This window comes from Hyaena hyaena, unplaced genomic scaffold, assembly GCF_003009895.1.
Source record: "Hyaena hyaena isolate Hyena2069 unplaced genomic scaffold, ASM300989v1 scaffold_2, whole genome shotgun sequence".
NCBI classification, from domain to species: Eukaryota; Metazoa; Chordata; class Mammalia; order Carnivora; family Hyaenidae; genus Hyaena; species Hyaena hyaena.
The window spans coordinates 2686874-2702322 of record NW_024080634.1 but is presented as its reverse complement, the minus strand read 5'-3'; the positions used below and the strand labels follow the sequence as shown (position 1 = coordinate 2702322).

At 47.4% G+C, this 15449-nt stretch overlaps 1 protein-coding gene across 1 annotated transcript in view; it reads right to left on the bottom strand.

Annotated features, from left to right (window-relative positions):
* Window positions 1-14319, bottom strand: part of IFNAR2 (interferon alpha and beta receptor subunit 2) — a 31214-nt gene extending 16895 nt beyond the window's left edge. Inside the window, exons 1-5 of the mRNA XM_039228739.1 lie at window positions 14045-14319; window positions 5987-6074; window positions 4796-4837; window positions 2817-2940; window positions 840-1012 (exon numbers count right to left, since the gene is read on the bottom strand). Of these exons, the coding sequence (XP_039084670.1) occupies window positions 840-1012; window positions 2817-2940; window positions 4796-4837; window positions 5987-6041 (394 nt within the window). The 5' untranslated portion in view covers window positions 6042-6074; window positions 14045-14319. The remainder of the gene's footprint in view (window positions 1-839; window positions 1013-2816; window positions 2941-4795; window positions 4838-5986; window positions 6075-14044) is intronic.
* Between the last annotated feature and the right edge of the window lie 1130 nt (window positions 14320-15449).

Sequence of the window (15449 nt, the reverse complement as noted above, 5' to 3'; positions counted from 1 at the left end):
ATTTCCTGTAACAGTCTGAACACCATGATCTGTAATTTGCGCTTTTCTTTCTTTTCTTTTCTGGATACACATAAACATACACACACAAACATACACACACACATCCAGTGACTGGTAAGCATCTGAGTTGTCTGCGACAGTGGGACTCGGTTATCGTCACTTTGCTAAGCATGTATGTTGAACGCGCATCCACACAGCCTTTAACAGGAGTGGAAACCGAATCTCTTGGAAACAGATTGAAAATTAGGACGTAGAAGAAGTGCTGGAGTCTGGCTGAGGGCCACCGGCAACCGCCCTGGGAGCTGTTTAACACAAGTGCCACACGGAGCCGACTCCAGCTGCAGGGAAAGAAGGAGAGGCAGGCCCACTCTTGGGCTCCAGTCTCCTCCAAGTCTGTGCCCCGGGTGCACACATGCCTTGGGACTGACATAGACAAGAACTACTGGGTTCTGATCTGGGGGAGCGGGGACAGTATAAAGGAAAACATTGGCCCAAAGAGTTGGGACAGCTCAGGTACAGGCCTTCTGGACCTCACAACCTACTTCCTGTCAGGTTGTGCAATGAACAAACCAACCATTGCTGCCGGAATTGCCTGCCTTAGACAGGCAGTGAGGAATCGTCTGCAAAGTACAGATTATCGTCCCATTTTTTGGATAAGAAAACTAAGGCTCAGGGAAGCAAACATTTTATAGTTCCAGAGCTAGGAAGTGGCAAGGCCAGCCGGTGAACGTAGCCCTGAGTTTCAGACCCCTCTGCAGACCTGCCTATGTCACGGCAAAGCAAATAATGATGACCTTGATAATGATGATGATGAAAATGAGAAGCAGAGACGAACTCACCATGTGCTCCCAGGAAGAAATCACTGATACAGCTGACCACCATTTTGTTTCCTCTGAATCCATCAACTTTGGGGATGTATGTCTCAGACAGGACTTCCCATTCATCAGTGAGGTCACAAAATGACGCTGTGATATTTGAACAGTGCTCAACAATCTTCATATCATCTGGTTTACTTTGAAAGGGAGAGAAATGAGAAAAGGCAAACTTTAGCATTTATGTGATGGAGAATCCCATGCCCAACTTCCTTAACTCTTTATGGCTCTGCTCAAGAATCACTGTATCAAGTCACCTGCCCTAACCACCTTATTTAAAATGGAACACCTTGGGGCACCTGGGTGGCTCAATCGGTTAAGCATTCGACTTCTGCTCAGGTCATGATCTCACAGTTCATGGGTTCAAGCCCCGTGTCCGGCTCTGTGCTGACAGCTTGGAGCCCGGAGCCTGCTTCTGATTCTGTGTCTCCCTCTCTCTCTGCTCCTCCCCTGCTTATGCTCTCTCTCTCTCAAAAATAAATAAACATTAAATAAAATAAAATAAAGTAAAGTAAAATATTTTTAAAATAAAATAAAATGGAATACCATCGGGCACCTGGATAGCTCAGTCAGTTGAGTATCTGACTTCTGGTTTCAGCTCAACTCATAATCTCATAGTTCGTGAGTCTGAGCCCTGCATCAGGCTCTGCACTGATGGCACTGAGCCTGCTTGCGATTCTCTCTCTCTCCTCTCTCTGCCCTTCCCCAGCTTGTGCTTGCTCACTCTCTCAAAAATAAATAAACTTAAAAAAAAAAAAAAGGAACACCTTACCCCATCATGTCCACCCTCTCTCTCTTAATCCCTCTTGCTCATCTTTATGTTTCTGCATTCCATTTACCACCACCTACTACATTATATCTTTATTTGCTTTTTTGATATGTCTGCCTACTTTCAGAATGCCTGCTCTAGGGTCCAGGAAGTCAAGGGCTTTGGTTCAGGGTAGGCCCCTGGCAATGTAGTAGGTGCTCAGTAAATATCTGCTGGATGAAAGAATGAGCAAATCTTATACTTTCATGGCAGAGCCCCAGACCTCCCTGCCCTTACGGGACCCTCATGAGTGGCCTCCCTGAGACATACTCTCTCTCCAGCTGAGGATCACACCGTTCAGGCCTAAGTCAGCTTGTTCTGTATGGGGATGACACAGATGTCTGATTTCTTGAGCCTCAGAAAGGTAAGTAGGTGATACGTGTGACCACCTAACGCAGAGAGAAACTAAGACTTTGGCAGAGAAACTCACGAGAGGCCTCCCGTGGGTCAGTCAGGGGTAGTAACAGCTCTTATTAGCCACATAAACAGCAAACAATAGAGCGCAGCTACTAGATCAAAGTAACAACTTATAAGGGTGATGTCAGTCGGTGGAAAAACAGAGGCATAGAAGTTTCTATCCATTAAGTCATTACTCTCTGCAGCAACCTCTAAGCAGGACGCTGAGCTCAGAGAAGCTGAACTCTGTGCCTGAAGGTCACGGCTGATTAGTGATCAAGCCAGACCTCAGATCTGAGCCTCTCCTGGTCTGGGCCAGGCAGCTCTCTGATGTGCCACACGCCTCCCTGAGCAAAGAAAAGTAAATAGGACATAGCATGGTCACCAGATCTTTGGACTCCCAACCTCAGAAAACAGGGTTTTTAAACATTCAGACTTCCTGAGTCAGAGAAATAATTATGGAAACCACACACGGTATTTATTTTGCTTTCATGAGGCTCTGACCTGTAGAAATGGTTATAAATACAACTTTTGTTAGAAATAGTTTTGGATTGTTAAAGTATTCAGCTTAATTAAAAACAGACTTGTGTCTTGTTCTTGGACTTTTAAAGCTCTGAACACAAAACAGAGAGAGAAGGGGACAGAAGCTTCATCACAAGTAAGATTACGACTCTTCTCCACTCCCCAATTAGTAACAAGATAATATACTTAGCAAGAAAAAAATAAAACGTCAAACCAACCTCATGATGGTATACCACAACGTATAGTGAGTCGGTGCAATCGAATGGTTTTTTAATTCCCATGATAAGATTAGCCGGAAATTGGGAAATGTCACCTTTAAAGTGCAAGATTCATCAGACGAATCTAAAGGAAGCAGAAGGAAAAAAACAAGACTGAAATCTGGAACCCAGGGTGTTGCTTAGCTAGTCTCTGTCCTTCTGTCCCTTGGGATTTGGAGCCCACGCTCCCAGCACAGAAACCCCGGGGGCCTGGGGAACACAGGAAGGAGATGGTTCTGGTGGGCACGAGGAATGAAGGAATACAACTAACTGACGCACAACAAACTATGAGGGCGGGCAAGCTTAGGATACAGGAACTCGGCCCTGTGAAAACAGAATTCGGGCTCACGCTAATGATCAGGGACTCTCAGTGGCTTACTGAATCAAAATGATCTATGTCATTCTGTCCTGGGCCACCTCATTCTCTCAACTCCACTCTAAGTCCTTCTGCAGTGCTCGAAACAGCCCAGCCCTTTGCCTGCCTTCCCTCCACTGCACTTATGCCCTAGTCATGGCAGGAAGGGACAGATAATGTATGCCCAGACTGGCCCTTTCCAGGCATTTAATCTGGGCGGCAATGCTGAAATAGGTGCTCTTAACAGACCCATTCTACAGATTGTGAAACTGAGAAGTTGGCTTATACAGTATTACGCAGCTGGGAAGAGGCAGCGGCAAATGAGACAGACTCTGAAGCTATACCTGTGGGGCACCTGGGTGGTTCAGTCGGTTAAGTGCCCAACTTTGGCTCAGGTCAAGATCTCACAGTTTGTGAGTTCGAGCCCCACATCGGGCTCTCTGCTGACAGTGACCGCTTTGGATCCTCTGTCCCTCCTCACCCTCTCACCCACCTCCACTCCCGCCTGTATACTCTCTGTCTCTCAAAAATAAATAAAAACATTAAAAAAATTTAAAGCTATAGTTGTCAAATCCTGTTCAAATGCAAGTCTCTCTTTCTCTCTCTCTTTTTCTTTTCCCCCCAAAATTCACTTTTTGTGATTCTCGAAGCTTCCTGTACTTAGAACCTAGGACAGACCTTTGCTTCTTGACTGCAAACTCCTCATCCCCTGTGCTCATCACAAGGTTGGACATATAGTTAAAGCATAGTGAGATTATGGGGACAGATTTATATATGTAGGCAAGGTGTTTAGTTTAAAAAAAGTTATTTTCCTTTACCTGGCACCAGAAAACGGGTGTAGGAATGCAAATTAAAGGGAAATCATTTCTGGATTGTTTTTTGTTTGACCTAGTCTTTATCTCCTCAATCCTAGATTAAGAGTTTTTAAATGGAAAATTCCTTTAAAGGATTTTATTTTTAAGTAAACTATACACCCAACACGGGGCTCAAACTCACAACCCTGAGATCCAGAGTCACACGCTCTACTGACTGAGCTAGCCAGGACCCCTGAAAATTCTTTCAAAGAGTTTTAAAATGATCTCTGGTGTGGGGCACCTGGGCGGCTCAGTCCGTTAAGTGTCCGACTCTTGATATCGGCTCAGGTCATGATCTCCTGGGTCGTGATCTCATGATTCCTGGGTTTGAGCCCTGAGTGGGGCTCTGCGCTCACAGGGTGGAGCCTGCTTGGGATTCTCTCTCTCTCTCCCTCTCTTTCTGCCCCTCCCCTGCTCACAGGCACACACACACTCTTTCTCTCAAAATAAATGAATAGACATTAAAAAAATAGTCTTTGGTATTAATATTTTATAAGAGTTTTGAGAGACAAATGTGAAAATGTGGCTACTTTTGGCTTCTTTGACAGAGAAAAGAAGAGTATTTGAGAAAACCTGAGAGAAAGGATTCAGACAAAAATGGGCAACAGATCTGGCATCAGAAATCAAACTCCCTGCATTTTAGATTTCTCTAAATGGTCACCCCACCCAGTGGTCACCCCAATCCTCTGTCCCTGACACAAAACTCAGCCAAGCCAAGAAAAATCTCTTACCAGGCCACGCAGATACCACACCAACCATGAGGCTGACATACACTAGGAAGAAGAAAAAAAATTAGACAAGCAAAAATACTCGCTCCAGGCTCAAGTTGTAATTATGGCTCTGCGTCTGGCATTCTTTTATACACTTGGCATTCTTTTATACACTTGGCATTCTTTTGTACACTTGGCATTCTTTTGTATACTTGGCCTAACGTTGGACTGAGACGTCCTTGTGTTAAAAAAAAAAAAAAAAAAGTTCAAGTACAGGGTTCTTAGAGGGTATCGGCAGCACATGGTCCAAGGCTTTCAACCTGAGTGAATCCAGCATAAGATCTGTTTGGGAGTTGATGCTGATACCAGGGCTGGTTGCTTTAGAGAATGTCCCGAGAAGCATTTGCCTGTCTGGAAAAAGTCTCAGAATATGAATACACATGCATGTTGCTCTCTAAGAAACTTTAAAGGTAAAGGTATTTGCTAGGGGTGGCGCAGGGGGTGTAGGAAGAAAACTGATGGGAATTGGGGACCCTCATTTGTTTTCCGGATGGCCCGGTGACTTGGGAGGGGAGGACGTGCAGGCATTTTTAGTACGCGGAGGCCAAGGAGGTGACGGACCCCTGGTGACGGTGGTGATGGTGCCTGGGCGGTCCTGCGCAGGGGAGAAGTGTCCCGCTCACGGATCCCCTACCTATGAGCTATGGAACAGATGATGCGGCGATATGGAAACAGAATCAAAAGGAAGGTAGAGAAAAAGTGGGCCAGGACTTCAGAAGAAAAAAAATCAATAATAAACGAAGCCAAGAAGCCAAAGTTCAGGGATGACTTTTCAGTCTGGTGACACGGTAAGAGATACGGGGTTTGGCCTCTTTGTAAGCATGGGAGTAGAGTGATTGACTCCTCCCTGGATTAGAAGGAGAGTATTAAGAGAAATTACTCTTCAGATTGCTTACGAGGATATTCTCCATCACTGTGGAGCCGCGCGTCATTCTTAGTTGTTTGTTTTCCTAAAATTAATAGTTGGACAGAAACTCATAATAAATCCAGAGCATCAATCGGCATAGGTTTCCTGTCTACATTCCATTTGGCCCTTGGCATTGGACGGGCCCCTCATCAGGGAAAGCCATTTGCTTCCTCCACCAGGGGATCTGGGTGGGGGTGACTTTGCTAGTTTGCTCCTAAGAGCACTGTGACAAAAGTGACACTTACCCATGGGATACAAATTACGTGGTCTAATCCAGGAAGTATTCTGGCTCCAAAGCATCTTTGTTATTAAGTCTTTTCTTTACTTTCACATCTGAAAGGAAAGCATTATCAGGTGATCCAGATGCTAAAGTGTTTACTTAAATTACAAAGATAACAAAGGACAAACACAGGACAATGAGGCAGGAACAGGAATTTTCTCATTCCAAGTTTCCTCTGCCTTCCCGGGAGCTGGGCCTGGGGAGCTGGGCCTGGGGCCAGTTCTTATCTAGTCCACCCCAGGCCCAGCTCGCATCTAGTCCGGAAGAAGTTTTCAATTTAACTTTTGAACAGAACAGGCGACAGAGTTATTTGTTTCCAAAAATACACAAAAGCAAATAGCCTAAGGTCTTGATTCCTTCAGAAAAGGACTTTTACTCATTTTTTGCTGAGTCCTTCACAACATCTTTACGCATAGGCAAAACCAAATATATATTATTTCTCCTCCTTTTTCAAAAATATTTATTTTTGAAAGAGAGAGAAACAGAGCGCGAGAAGAGGAGGGGCAGAGAGAGAGGGAGACACAGAATCTGAGGCAGGCTCTAGGCTCTGAGTTGTCAGACAGAGAGAGCGAGCAGGAGAGGGGCAGAGAAAGAAGGAGAGAGAATCCCAAGCAGGTTCCAGGCTCTCAGCACGAAGCCTGATGTGGGGCTCGAACTCACGAACCCTGAGATCCTGAGCTAAGTGGAAATCAAGATTCGGATGCTTAACCAATGGAGCCACCCAGATGTCCTATTCATGCTGGATTTAAAAAAAAAAAAAAGGTGTTTTTTTTTAATGCATTAGTTTCTGAGTTGTAGGTTTTCAGATTTAAAGGTATTTCCTTTCTTGGCATCTGCATTTTGAGTCCTAGTGAGTAAGTTTTCTCACTCCAAGGTGAGAAATTCGTTGCAAATTTTACAGAGACCCCCTGGAGCTTGTTCCTTCTCTGCCTCAGGGCTTTTGTCTCCATCCAAGCAACTGGGGCCTATAGATTCTGGGTGTTCTGTCCCCCCAACACTGTGGCAGCATCAAGCCCCAAGCTGAAACTGACAAAGGACCACAAACGGCAGACTTGAGTTCAGGCTCAAAACAAATGAAACAATCCTCTTGACCGTGAGAGTAACAGGTGCCATCCAGGGTATTCTCCTAGAGGAGTCGAAGGGCTCCCAGGTCAAAACTGTCATCCCTAGGGGCACCCGGGTGGCTCAGTCAGTTAAGCGTCCGACTTCAGCTCAGGTCATGATCTCACAGTTCGTGGGTTCAAGCCCCGCATCGGGCTCTGTGCTGACAGCTCAGAGCCTGGAGCCTGCTTCAGATTTTGTGTCTCCCTCTCTCTCTGACCCTCCTCTGCTCATGCTGTCGTCTCTCTCTCTCTCTCAAAAATAAATAAAACATTAAAAAAATTTTAAAAACCAACAACCTGTCATTCCTGCTACAGACTCCGCCACCCCTGAGCTATCCAGGCTCCTCTGCTTACAACCCATCCCACAATACTGCACCCACTTAGAATATCTACAGAGATCTTTGAGACACGTGACATCATCTCCCACCATTACTCCCCAAGGAGGGCCTGCATGGTTGTAGACATTCCCTAGATGCTGATTGCGGCTAGAGTGTAGAATGCCACATGGGGTGTGACTCCCTTACCCTTGAACATCTACCTTGTGGCCTCTCAACCCTCTGTCTTTTCCTGACTGTACATCTTCACATTTGTTCTACATCTATAGAACAATTATAAGTCCCTCACCCCCTGGGGACCAGGGGACGTCTCCTCCCCTTTGTTCCTGATGACCCACACTCTACTTCCAACCCCATGACTAGTAACTAGATTCCTGCTTGCTTGGAAAATCTAATTTCCTGCTTGGCGTCCTGCCTGGTGTTGTTAATGAGGCTCCTTAAAACTCTCCCTGACTACAAATCAGCCTGCCTAAAGCAAAGCTGCTGTTACTAGTAAGGGCTGGCTTCGCTCTTCCCCAACCTCCGCGCTGGGGTCCCGCCCGAAGAAGGGTTCTACCTCAGTTTACTGCTGGCCTATGGCTGTCTTGACATTCTTAACAAATTTATCTTTGAACTTGTGTTTTGGTAGTGAAGGCTGCTGGACACACGGCGAGCTTGTGGCCACATGGGGGGGCGTGAGCATCTAGGGCGGTCTTGATCAGGTACCTAGCATGTCCGGGGGCAGAGGTTTAAAGACCCTTGGGCATGGCCAGTGAGCTGTGGGTTGAAATAGCAGGTCCTGGAGGCGAGATGCAGGGCTGGACTTCCCCGGAGCCCACCCCAGGCTGGAGTGCAAGGCGGCGAGCAGGAGAGCGACCCTGGCATCCTGCAGGCCCAAGTGCACGTGCACCCAGAGCCGCAAGGGGCAGAGTGGCATCGGGCACCTGTGAGGAGCCGCACTGGCCCCGACGGCAGCCCAGGAAACGCTGCTTGGGCTGTGTGCCCGGAGGGGACCTCTCTTCCCTTGGCCGCCCTCCTTGGTTTGGCTTCAGTTTGCTTCTCCTGGCTAGTTCGAGGCACCTCTCAACATGCGCTATGAGACGCCAATTATGTAATTCGGTGACTCCCACACGAATTTAAGGCACTTCCATCTGCATTTAGAGCTGTGCGTTTGCACAGTAAAGCAGAAAGGTTGAAACTCCTGCTAATAGTTTCAAATTTCTTTCTTTTTTTTACTCAGGACATTTCAAAGGCAAATATCAAAGTGATCAGCTGAGAGACAGACAGTGGAAGAAAGGAAAAAGCTTTATATTTTAATGCCTTCAGTGATACTTCTTGCTTTTTAAACATGTGGGCCCTGCATTTTTATTTTGCTCTGGCCCCTGCAAATACTGTGGCCAGCCCTGTCTGTAGCTCACTGTCACCTAACAGGGCATCAGGCACACACGGTAGGTTGAATTCAAGGCTGTCATCAGCCTTTCTGGGTTTCCCTGGAGTCACTGTCCCAAACGAGCTCTGGGTGTCGCTCACCGGGAGCGACCCTCGCCTCTGATCTGTCAACAAACACAGCTGATTTCCAGGGCCCTGCACGAATGCACACCACAGGGTGAAGTGATCCTTCTCTGAATTCTAACTCCTCCTTAAGCAGACAGACAGACAGACAATCCCTCACGGCACTTGCGGTCTCTAGTCTCCTGGTGGAGGACATAACAGTCTCTTCTTCTATCTGGCCTGATGCCTGGCGTATCATTGGTTGTCAGGGAGTCAGTCATGAATGAACTGGATTCAGAAATACTACACAAACACAATTACATAATTTTTTCCTGGAAATTAGAAAAAAAAAGCATAAAGAAGAAAGTAACAATCATCGTTACTTCTACCAATCAGGATCAACCGCTGTTAGCATCTTGGCATGTTTGTTGGTTTCCAGTCTCTTTTTCAAAGGTCTTTCTTGTTTCTGTGAAACTTTGTGTGCTCATTAAAAAAAATTAAAAATACTGGATGAAAGTGCAAATTCCAGCATCCAGATATTTCCATCATTAACATGAGGTGAACATAATCCCAGAGATCTTTCTATGCGTGTGTGCGTGTGTGTGCACACACACACGTACACACACACACACCACTTTTGTCTAACTTTAATTGTACATGGAACAAAACTGAAGGGAAGACCAAAGAGACTGTTGACATTTAAATTATTTTTATCTATAAGAAAGAGTAACTTCCTAAAATATTCCTCTAATGTTTAGGGAAAAAAAAGGTTATGGAAGACATTAGGAAGTTACATGTTCCCAGCACCACTTACTATTTAAAAAAATTATTTTAAACCTTTATTCATTTTCGAGAGAGATAAAGAGGATGAGCAAGGGAGGGGCAGAGAGAGGAAGGCACAGAATCTGAACCGGTCCAGGCTCTGACCTGTCAGCACAGAGCCCGATTCAGGGCTTGAATTCACAAACCGTGAGATCATGACCTGAACTGAAGTCAGATGCTTAACCGACTGAGCCACTCAGGCGCCCTGGCACTGTTTACTATTAAACCATATTTATTGATCCATGCTTTCAAAGATGAGAACCTTACTACACTCCTTTTTCCTCTCATCTCCCTCCCCTATTTCCTTAATATTATTATTATTGCTTTATTGTTTTTTGTGCCTGGATTTATAGAGCAATCACATTTTTTTCCTACCTACAACTTCCAAAGATATCTGGTACTCATCTACACTTAGATAAATACTCACCAACAGTCCTTTTGAGTGTGAGATCTCTACACCTGGGGTCTTTATTTTGATTTATCCATTAACTTGCCATTTGCTGGATTTTTCTAATCCAGTAATTTTTTCCCCCAAAGAGCTCACTGGGTCTTGAATTCCCTCTGCTCTTTCATATTTGAGAGGGCCTGCCTATTGACTTTTACCTCGAGTGACATTTAAGCTGGACAAAATACCCTCTTGGGAACACTGTCCTCCCCTTAAAACATTTCTCTGAGAACCATCATGTTCTAGAATTTAGCACTAGAATGTCTGAGGCCAGCTTGCTTTGGCTTGCCCCTCTTTTATCTCCTTTTTCTTCCGGGATTCCTAAAACCTTTTTCTTTTAAAAAAAAAAAAATTATTTATTTATTAAAATTTTTTTTCTTTTAATGTTTACTTATTATTGAGACAGAGAGAAACAGAGCATGAGTGGAGGTGGGGCAAAGAGAGAGGGAGACACAGAATCCAAGCAGGCTCCAGGCTCTGAGCTGTCAGTACAGAGCCTGACATGGAGCTCGAACCCACAATCCGTGAGATCATGACCTGAGCCAAAGTCGGATGCTTAACTGACTGAGCCACCCAGGTGCCCCTAAAAAACTTTAAATCACCAAAGGTATCTTGGTGCTCAGCATTCCCATACGAATATTTGGAAAATGGCAATTTCCTGAAACATGTTCCTTTGGCCTCCAGGCCGTTTTTCTTCAAGAAAATTTCTTTATCTTACTTTTATTTGCATTTTCTGTCCCATGTGTTGCTTTCTGGATGACAGGGATCCCAATTATGCTAATGCTTGACTGTGCTTTCTTTATTTCCACATGAGATTCTTCCTAATTGACTTGATCTTTTTTTTCTGTTCATTTGCATTCATTGGGCTTAAATCAAACCTTCCCTCTGTTAAAAATGTCTTTATTTTCAAAAGTATCCTCTTTTTTATGTCTTCTGCAGTTATGTTTCAAGGGTGCTCAAATTATCTTGTCTGCAATCTCCCTCTCCATCACAATTTAAAATATCCCAACCTTTGAGTTTATTTTATTGAAGTCGTATTTTTACCAAGTTGTAGACTATAAGGCTAATGTAAAAATTTTTCTACTAGTCTGGCAGTAATATTTTTTAGTAGGACTCCTTGCAAGCTGTATGGTCGTTTTTTTTCCCTTTCTTTTTCTTCGCCTGCCACTCCCAGCTTCTGTCCACCTTACTGGTGCTTAGATGGCTTTGTCATCCATCACCGTGATAGAGTGGAGTGAAATCTTAACCTCCTTGCCTTCCACACCAGATTCCAGGTTGTTCTGTAAAGCCTGGGCAGTTTCTGGAGCCCCAAGGCCTGACGCTGGGATGGGGGAGCTCAGTGAAGGGAGAGACAGGTGACAGGAACCCTACGCCCAGCTTTCTCCTGGAAGATTTTGTCTGTGTGCAGGTGTTCAATGCCTCTAGTGGGGAGGTGAGGTAGGGCCAGCCACTCCTACCTACTCCGGGGGTAGGGCCTCTACCCTCGGAGTGATTCAGCTTCTGGTGCTGGCTTTCTCCCCGCCTCCCTCCTCCAGCTGACTTTCCCCATCTCACTGCCTCTGACTGCTGCCCCTTTGTCCGAACGCCCTGTTTTCTTCTTTCCTGTTATTAGAGAGCCTTTTTAAGATGGTTGTTCACTTACCAGAAAAGTTTCTGGTGGATGGGCACACTTAAGTTTAAAAAAAAATTTTTTTTTAAAACTCATAATTAGAATGAGAATAATGCTTAAGAGTATCTCTCCTATGCACCCTGGCTTATGCGGAAACTAAGTGGCCTCATTTTACTGCTGGCTCCAGAGACCATGTTCAACTGCTCTCAACTACTCCCCATTCTACATTTCTCTCTCTCTGTCTCTGTCTTTTTCTCTTCTTTCGACTTCTCAGGACTGTTATTAAAGCCCACCTGTTCTCCCAAGGAACTACTGTTCTCTTATTCTTCCTGGATCCCACGCCAATCAATTTCATTCTCGGAAGGAATGAAGTGACCGCAGGGAAAGTACTGTCAGGCTCTGCTTTGCTCCAATTACCTTTTACAGATTATAAAACATGCATTTCTTTCCGACATCCAAACATCTCCGAAATCAGAATGCACATTTTTTTTTCTTACTTGGTTACATAAAAGTGCATCTCATACTCAGTAGCATTTGGTTTTGGTAAAATAGGGTGACTGGTAGTCAAGAATATATAGGCCGCTGATTCTTTAATAGATCGAAGGTTGATCAATGTAACGGGAAAATGACTTCAATAAGGCTCTGTGTGCAAGCAGGAGGGATGAGATATATTTTAATAAAAGTTTCATTTCTAGGGGTGCCTGGGTGGTTAAGCCCAATCTCGGCTCAGGTCATGATCTCATGGTTGGTGAGTTCAAGCCCCATGTGGGGCTCTGTGCCGACAGCTAGGAGCCTGGAGCCTGCTTTGGATTCTGTGTGTCTCTCTCTCTGCCCCTCCCCCACGTGTGTGTGTGTGTGTGTGTGTGTGTGTGTGTGTGTGTGTTATCTCAAAAGAAGCAGACTTTTTTTTTTAAAGTTTCGTTTCTAAGACTACTTCTGGGGCTGCGATTCTTCTAAAATGTTTTTAGATAACCTAACAGGAACCAAATTTCAGGCAGATTTCACCTGTTAAATAAACACATGAGGAAATTGGGAGGAAACACAGCTAAGACTAACAGAGTCATGCAGGTTTCTGATCATTTAAGATGGAAAACCAGCTCGTACACTATAGAACTTAAACGTTCAAGCCATTTCCTGGACAAACGGGTCAAACCTTATCAACATGCCCATATTCCTAGGAAAGTTTAAAAGATGTTTTCTTTAGACCAGATTTTGGTGTGGCTTCCCTTTCCACCCCTCTGCTCCCCAAATCTGAACGGTACGTGGGAGGAGGGGCGGGTGCTTAGGAAGCTCGCCTTGGTGTAGGGCAGGGGGGCGGCCTGAGGGTCTTAGCCCCCAAGGGTCGGTCAGTAGGTCGCCTAGGGAGCGTGGACGCCCTCCAGGGCCCCGGAGCCCGCCTCGCACCTCCCGGCCGGCTTGTCCGGCTCGGATCTGAGCCTCTGGCACGTTATACTAGCTTCTAAGACCACTTGCCAAACTAAAGCAAGGACATCAAACAAATAGTAAAAGAAAAAAAAAATGAGGCGGGGTATCGAGAGTTTCTCAACAACGCCGCCGATAACCTCCCGAGTGTGTTGATGAACCCAACTCCAAACGCAACGAACTGGCCGTCTCCGGGTTGAACTCCAGCATCAATTCGCACCGGGCTCCCCCTCTCCCCGGCCCCCGGAGCGGGGCGCTCCTCGGTCTCCCCGCCCTCTCCTCCCTCCCACCTTGCAAGCGGTGAGTCTGGAAGGGCGCGGGCCTCGCCAGCCCCCGTCGCCCCTCGGTGACCCTCGCCCGCTAGGCCGCAAAGGCTGGTTAATTCCAGGTGTTCCCTTGGGGGGTGCGGTGGGGGGGGGAGGGCGGATCTCGAGGCCCGAGCGGGTAACCCCGTAGTGCAAGGCCGAATGGATCTTGAGGCGTGTGACCCTCGCACTTCACAACGGCTCCCATTCCGCAGCCGCAAGTGCCAGGGTGTCCCGGGCATCGGTGGGAAAGTGGGGCGCAGGGCCGCGGGCAAAGAAAGGGGGTCCCGGGGGGGGCGAGGAACAAAGGACGCGGGAGACAGCAGCCTGGGCCTGGCACCAGCGCGGCGGCGGCAGGAGGCGGAGGCGGGGAGCTGGGCGGGAGGAGGAGGAGTCCAGGGCAGGCGAGAAGCGTGCGGGGGATTCCGGGAAGCGGCTGCAGGGCGGCGGCGTTTGCCGGGGGGTCAGGCGCACCGGCGGCCCCCATCCCCCGACCCCGCCAGCCCGTTTACCTCGCCTGGGTCGCCTCGCCGCTCCCCGAAGGGGGGCCAGCCTCGGAGCCACCCCCTGCAATTGGCGCGCCCGCACCTCCGGATCGGGCTCGGGAGCCCCGCGGCCCCGATGCGCGCTGCGGGCGGCCCGGGCGGCAGCGACCGCGGGCGCCGGCGGGCCGAGCGGGGCGGGAGGCTGCCCGCAGACTCCGCAGCGGGAGGACACCGGGTCGACCCGCGGGACTTCCTTCCCGCGGGGCGGCGAGCGTGCCGGCTGTGGGTGCGCGCGCCGAGCGCCGGCCTCCGGGCAGCCGGGGGAGGTCGGGCGCGCGGGCCGGGGGCGGAGCCCGGGATCGGCCCCTCGCCTGACGTCCTCTGAGTCGCCTCCTACCACTCCCCCAGCACCCTCCCCTCGTGAGCGGCGTGGGGCCGGGGGGAAGGGGTCTGGGCGTTTTGTTTACTGAGGAAAGGGGCTAGAACACTGATCGGCTATTGGAACAAAGCCTCGCCAGCACCTTTTATTTACTCCATAAAAATCGAATGAATGAATGAATGAATGAATGAGTGAATGGGTTCTCTCCTGACTCTCCCACTCACCAGTTCTATAAGCCACTCCGATCACAATGCTCCAATCAGTAAGACGGGGATAAAAAATAACCACCATCGAGTTGCAAAGGCTTGATGTGGTTCCAGGTTGGGGCAGGCCTTGACCAATATTGTAACTTCACTTCCCTCCTTCTCTGTGAGTCTTCCCCCTTGTGCTCCTGTTTTCCCGGCCCCCCGCGGACCAAAGTGCTCAGGGTAGGAGGAGAGGAAAGAGAGAGAGTTCCTCATTCTTTTGCTTATCTGTGGTTTATATTGTCAGTTTTCAAAATAAAATACGAGGTGCCTTTCAGAAAATGTATGTATATTTGAAAAGCTACTAATACGGAAATGTCAAAAATCCTCTTGAACGAGAAGGAAAAGAAATACAGGGACCCCTTGAGTTCTTCTAATTGGATGCGCAATGAGAAGCATTTCGGCTTTCTGGCTTCTGAGAACAGGGGGAGAAGGATGTTTCCTAGTTTTTGTAGCTGAAAAAGGGGACATTTGCACCCATTCAGCTAACTGATATTTGCTGATCCTTCCCCCTATAGTAGACACCGAGGTGATCCATCTGCTTCTTCCCTGACCCTCAGTCTTCAAGAGGATGAGAATTGTCACCAGCCCCATAAGACCTGAAGGGAACTCGTCACCGGGTCTGGGTCCCCACAAAAGACATTTAACATTGGAAATATTTTCAGTAGCAGTTTTTTTAAAAAATATTTTTATTTATTTCTAGGAGACAGAGAGAGAGAGAGACAGCGTGAGCAGGGGAGGGTCAGAGAGAGAGAGAGTCACAGACTGAAGCAGGCTCCAGGCTCTGAGCTGGCAGTCAGCACAGAGC